Source organism: Otolemur garnettii, unplaced genomic scaffold, assembly GCF_000181295.1.
Source record: "Otolemur garnettii isolate 467f Iridium unplaced genomic scaffold, OtoGar3 scaffold00100, whole genome shotgun sequence".
Classification (NCBI taxonomy): Eukaryota; Metazoa; Chordata; class Mammalia; order Primates; family Galagidae; genus Otolemur; species Otolemur garnettii.
The window spans coordinates 4641326-4647256 of NW_003852495.1; the positions used below are offsets into that span (position 1 = coordinate 4641326).

General features: G+C 51.6%; 1 protein-coding gene and 1 long non-coding RNA gene across 10 annotated transcripts in view; both read left to right on the forward strand.

Annotated features, from left to right (window-relative positions):
- Positions 1-1179, forward strand: part of LOC105887633 — a 7998-nt gene extending 6819 nt beyond the window's left edge. For 3 of the 9 annotated variants that reach the window (XR_002774908.1, XR_002774904.1, XR_002774905.1), the window contains exon 3: positions 430-645. This is a non-coding gene — a long non-coding RNA (uncharacterized LOC105887633). The other 6 variants (XR_002774909.1, XR_002774910.1, XR_002774911.1 and 3 more) reach the window with 6 other exon arrangements.
- Positions 1-5931, forward strand: part of GPI (glucose-6-phosphate isomerase) — a 38532-nt gene that overhangs the window by 30187 nt on the left and 2414 nt on the right. Inside the window, exons 10-14 of the mRNA XM_023516891.1 lie at positions 1186-1246; positions 1922-1965; positions 2082-2234; positions 3775-3904; positions 4054-4130. Coding sequence (XP_023372659.1) covers positions 1186-1246; positions 1922-1965; positions 2082-2234; positions 3775-3904; positions 4054-4130 — 465 coding nt within the window. The remainder of the gene's footprint in view (positions 1-1185; positions 1247-1921; positions 1966-2081; positions 2235-3774; positions 3905-4053; positions 4131-5931) is intronic.

The window sequence follows — 5931 nt, forward strand, 5'->3', positions numbered from 1 at the left end:
AGCTACTTGGGAGGCTGAGGCAGGAGACTTACTTGAGCCCAGGAGTTGGAGGTTGCTGTGAGCGTGATGCCATGCACTCTACCCAGAGGGATAGCTTGAGCCTCCGTCTCAAAAAAAAAAAGTTGCAGATCTTTCTATGTTTGAAGAGGTGGGCAAGGTACAGGTAGAAGGTCCTGGGTCTACATGTCTGAGGAGGTGGGCAAGGCATAGGTATTAGGTTCCGGATTTTTCCATGTTTGAAGAGGTGGACAAGGTACAGGTAGAAGGTTCTGGCTCTACCAGTATCTGAGGAGGTGGACAAGGCACAGGTAGGAGGTTCTGGGTCATTCCTTGTCTGGATCTTTCCATGTTTGAGGAGGTCGGCAAGGCTCAGGTATGAGGTTTGGGATCTGCCTGTGTCTCAGGAAGTGGGCAAGGCAGAAGTATGAGGTTCTGGATCTTCCCATGTCTGAGGAGAGCAAGACAGAGGTATGAGGTTCTGGATCTTTCCATATCTGAGGAGGTGAGCAAAGCACAGGTTTGAGGTGCTGGGTCTGCCAGTGTCTGAGGAGGTAGGCCAGGTATGAAGTTCTGGATCTTTCCTTGTCTGAGGTGAGCAGGGCACAGGTATGAGGTTCTATATCTTCCCATGTCTGAGGAGGAGGGTATCAGGTTCTGGGTCTGCCAGTGTCTGAGGATGTGGGCAGAGGACAGGTATGGGATTCTGGATCTTTCCATGTCTGAGGATGTGGGCAAGACAGGTCTGAGGTTCTGGATCTTTATACAGGAGGAGATGGGCAAGGTGCAGGTATGAGGTTCTGGGTCTACCCGTGTCTCAGGAGTTGGGCAAGGAACAGGTATAAGGTTCTGGATCTTTCCATGTCTGAGATGGTGGAGAAGACACAGGTATGAGCCTGGGGCTGCCAGTGTCTGAGGAGATAGACCCTGACTTGGCAGGGAAGACCATGGTAAGGTGATCAGTTGAGGCTTTTGGCTCTGGTCTGTCCTCTGTTTAGTCTGCCCTGTTGGTCAGGCCTGAGCGTTGCCAGTGCTTTTCCTGCTATCTTCTTTCCAGAGGTGGGTTGGGCCAGTTTCTCCGAGCTGCACCTGATGAAGGGCCGTGGTCTTTGAAGACAAGTTCTCTGGCAGGAGGGAGGGGGGCGGGTGTCCTGGCTCCCCCTCAGCACCTTTTTCTATCTCTCCTAGTGGGTAGGAGGACGCTACTCCCTCTGGTCAGCCATTGGACTCTCCATTGCCCTGCATGTGGGTGAGTATGACTGTGTTCCTGTTTCTTGCAGCCCCCAGAGACGATGTTGCAGCCTAATGTCAAGGGTCAGGGGCTCATGTTCCTGAACACTGTGTCATCCCCACAGGCTGCTGACCTCTCCATCCTTGGCTGGAACATTTCTTTCCTTCTTTTTGGGGGGACAAAGATTCACTCTTGAGCCCTAGGTAGAGTGCTGTGGCATCATCGTAAGTCATGGCTACCTCAAACTCTTGGGTTTGAGCAATCCACCTTCCTTGGCCTCCCAGAATGCTGGGAGGATTGCTCCCAGGATTACACATGTGAGCCACCATGCCTGGCCAGCGGGAATTGTCTTTCAGGCCCAAAAGAAGGTCTGGGTATTCTCCTAGGGTTTCAGGTTGGCCCTTCTTTCTGACCCTCACAAGTGCAATCCTATTTGTTTCCCATTCTGGGCAGAGCTCGGTCCCTGTTATCAGAGCCAACTCTGACGAGAGGCTTTTGGCAGGTCTTAGGGCGCAAGAGTGTGAGACTCTGTCCCTGTGCTCAGAGCCAACTCTGATGAGGGCTTTCTGCACGCCTATTTCTTCTGGCTCCTAGCTGCCCATCCAACCTTGCCCAGCTCCAGAAGAAGCTGTGCATACCACCTGGAGGACGGCAGGGTGTGGCTGTTCTGTTGACTCTGCTTTTATGTCACAGGTTTTGACAACTTCCAGCAGCTGCTCTCGGGGGCTCACTGGATGGTGAGTACTGAGACTCCTGTTCTCTGCCAGTGCTGTCCCTTCTGCACCCTTTCTCCCTACTGGCCCTCCCTCTCCTGGCCGCTGCTCAGCTCCCACCTGCCCTGCTCCTGTTTCAGGACCAGCACTTCCGCAAGACGCCTCTGGAGAAGAATGCCCCTGTGCTGCTGGCCCTGCTGGGCATCTGGTACATCAACTGCTTTGGATGTGAGACCCACGCCATGCTGCCCTACGACCAGTACCTGCACCGCTTTGCTGCCTACTTCCAGCAGGTACCAGTTGCCTCGACAGACTTTGGAGTCAGCAGGGCCTGTGGGCGGCCTGGGAGGTCTAGGAGCTCTTTGCCTGTTGCCCTTGGGCATGGCCAAGGCCCACCTCTGTTACCTATCTCATGTCAAATCTTTATAATCTGGGGCTGTTCCTTCTGAGTGTCCACTGAGTTGACCACCAGGGGTTGGGGCATGACTGACTGAGGGACTGTGTCTCACTGAGCTGGGGCCATTTCTTTCTTGAACGTCATTCTGCATGCCTGCCACAGGGTGGGGTTGTGAGCACGACCCCTTGTAGCCCTCAATACTCCTGTCTCTTCAGAAAAGCAAGTCTGCATCCAGTCTGTTGTGTCTCTTTAGGGGACACAGCCCTCTGACTCCCTGGAGTCTCCAGAGCCCCCAAGACTGAGCAGCCCCTCTACTTAATAAGATTCTATTCCTGGCTCAGCTCCTGTAGTACAGTGGTTATGGCATCAGCCACATGCACTAAAGCTTGCAGGTGCAAGCCCAGCCCGGGCCAGCTAAATAACAATGACAACTGCAACAAAATAATAGTTGGGCATTGTGGCAGGCACCTGTAGTCTCAGCTGTTTGGGAGGCTGAGGCAAGAGAATTGCTTAAGCCCAAGAGTTGGAGGTTGCTGAGCTGTGACGCCATGGCACTCTACCAAGGGTGACATAATGAGACTCTGTCTCAAAAAAAAAAAAATTCTATTCCTGAAAACCCGTCTGCATCTCTCCCTGCTTTTGTTTACCACAAACCTGGTCCCTACCCTGTAGCCCCTGAGCTCCTTTGGGCAGGTCCAGGAGACTTGCATCAACTTGGGGGGGTGAATTCTGTGGGTTGAAGGAGGACCAAGGCTCCCTAAGTCCCAGATGCATTGGACAGTTACCATCACTAGGGTGTAGATGGGTATCCAGTCTCTAGTGTCCAGTTGAAGTAACAGCCCTCAAAGCTGTACACTCGGGACCCCAGCTTGCCCTTCCTTTAAGAAATGAGTTGAAGATTTTGTGACTAATTTTGTTTTTAGGGCTTGGCGCCTGTGGCTCAAGTGGCTAAGGCGCCAGCCACATACACCTAAGGTGGCAGGTTCGAATCCCCAGCCTGGGCCCGCCAAACAACAATGATGGCTGCAACCAAAAAATGGCCAGCGCTGTGGCGGGCGCCTGTGGTCCCAGCTACTTGGGAGGCGGAGGCAGGAGACTCGCTTGAGCCCAGGAGTTGGAGGTTGCTGTGAGCAGTGAAGCCATGGCACTCTACCCAGGGGGGACAGCTTGAGGCTCTGTCTCAAAAAAAAATTTTGTTTTTAGGGAGGTCCTCACTGGACCTCCAGTTCCCCTTTTCCTGGTCATGGGTCTTTCCTGTGTGTATTCTAATCCAGAAATCTTGGAAGGCTGTGTCCCCATGGTGCAGGGGACATGTGTGTGCAGGTCTCCCTTGTGGGCAAGGCATACCAGATGTGCCTGGGGAATCTGAGGCATTACTTGGGCACAGTGCGTAAAGGTCTTGCAGGTAGAAGGCTACGTTTCTGTCCCCACTCAAGGGCGACATGGAGTCCAACGGGAAGTACATCACCAAGTCCGGCGTCCGTGTGGACCACCAGACGGGCCCCATTGTGTGGGGGGAGCCAGGGACCAATGGCCAGCATGCCTTCTACCAGCTCATCCACCAAGGTAGGGCCCATCTAGCCTGGGCAGGTGTGGCCTGGGAGGGAAAAGATCTGCCAGCAGGGACTTCTCGCCTAAGTCAGTCCTTTCCTCTAAGCCACAGGGATAGCTCCCTTTGACTGGGGTCATGTGGGTGACCACAGTGCCCTTCACAGGCACCAAGATGATACCCTGTGACTTTCTCGTTCCGGTCCAGTCCCAGCACCCGATACGGAAGGGTTTGCATCACAAGGTAAGAGCCCCCACCCGGACCCTACTCCCATTTTCTAGGCTCAGTTTACACCCAGACCTCCTAAGACCTGATTCTTTGGTCAGCAGTTACATTTGTTTCCTATCCTGTCATAACAAATCACTGTAAGCCTAGCATCTAAGACAACAGCTGAGCCGGGCACAGTGCTCATGCCTGTAATCCCAGCACTCTGGGAGGCCGCTGCGGTGGATTGCCAGAGCTCACAGGTTTGAGACCAGCCTGAGCAAGAGCAAGACCTTGTCTCTAAAAATAGCCGGGTGTTGTGATAGGCGCCTATAGTCCCAGGTACTCAGGAAGCTGAGGCAAGAGGATCACCTGAGCCCAAGAGTTGGAGGTTGCTGTGAGCTGTGATGCCACAGCACTCTACCAAGGGTGACAAAGTGGGAGCCTGTCTCCAAATAAAAACAAAACACCCATTTGTTATTGCAAGGTTTCTGTAGGTCAGAAGTCCAGCAGGCTCTACTGTGTGCTTAGAGTCTTACAGGCTGAAATTGAGATGCTGGCAGGACTGTGTCCCTTTCTGGAGACTCCAGGGTGGTGTTTTTTGACCTTTTTTATTTCATGGCACACTCGAACCTATAGTTACATTTCTGCAACACACTTAAATTATGTTGATCAAAAAAAGGTAAAAAAAAAAAATACATATTTATATATTTATTGTGCTTTGAATTTCTTTCAAAAATAATTTTTTGGAGGGTCAGAGTCCCACTATGTTGCCTGCAGTCGAGTGCTGTGACATCATAGTTCATGGCAACCTCAAACTCTGGCCTCAGGTGATTCTCTTGCCTTAGCCTCCTGAGTAGCCGGGACAAAGCACGGCTGCTTTTTTTAAGAGATGGGGGTCTCATCTTGCTCAGGCTGGTGTTGAACTCCTGAGCTCAAGCAGTCCACCCTCCTCAGCCTCCCAGAGTGCTGGGATTACAGGCATGAGCCACCGCACCCTACCAGATTGAAACTTTCTCAAGCTTTGATTTCTCTCCTGCCACTTCTGTGGCATCTCTCTGATTGCCCTGCCTTCCTCTTCTACTTTGCTCAGCTACTTTTAATGGCCTATGGGTTTAGATCATGTTCACCGGGTAATATCCTCTTTTGTAAAGCTGATAACTTTAGTTCTACATGTGAAGCTTTGTGTGCGTGTGTAACACACACACACATAACAGCAGGGGCAAAGATCATGGAGCCAAGACCTTGCCTGTCATAGCAGCAAATGGGAAAACTGCAGCTTACAGCCTAACAAAGTCCTCGAAGAGAATTTATTGTGCCTTGTTTTGGATGTACACACAGCATAGCATCATTGTGGCACAAGCATTGGAGTCAGTGACAGGGAATGAATTCTGACTCTTACCCTCTGTAATTCTGTGATCTACCGCTGTTGAGTTGAGGAAAGTGAGGCTCAACTAGAATAGAGAGATGATACCTCTCTCACTCACGATCTTGAAAAGCAGATGTTTGTATAATTATTAGCAGAACCCCTGGCAAGTAGTATATAGTCCTTAAAAAGTAGTTAGCATTGTGGCTGCATGCAGTAATCCACAGCACTATAATCCCTGCACTCTGGGAGGCCAAGGCGGTGGATCACTTGAGCTCACGAGTTTGAGACCAGCCTGACCCAGAGCAAGACCCCATCTCTAACAAATAGCCAGCTATTGTGATAGGCGCCTATAATCCCAGCTACTTGGGAGGCTGAGGCAAGAGGATCTCTTAAGCCCAAGAGTTTGAGGTTGCTGTGAGCTATGAAGCCATAACACTCTGCCAGGAGGCAAGAAAGTGAGACTGTCTCCAG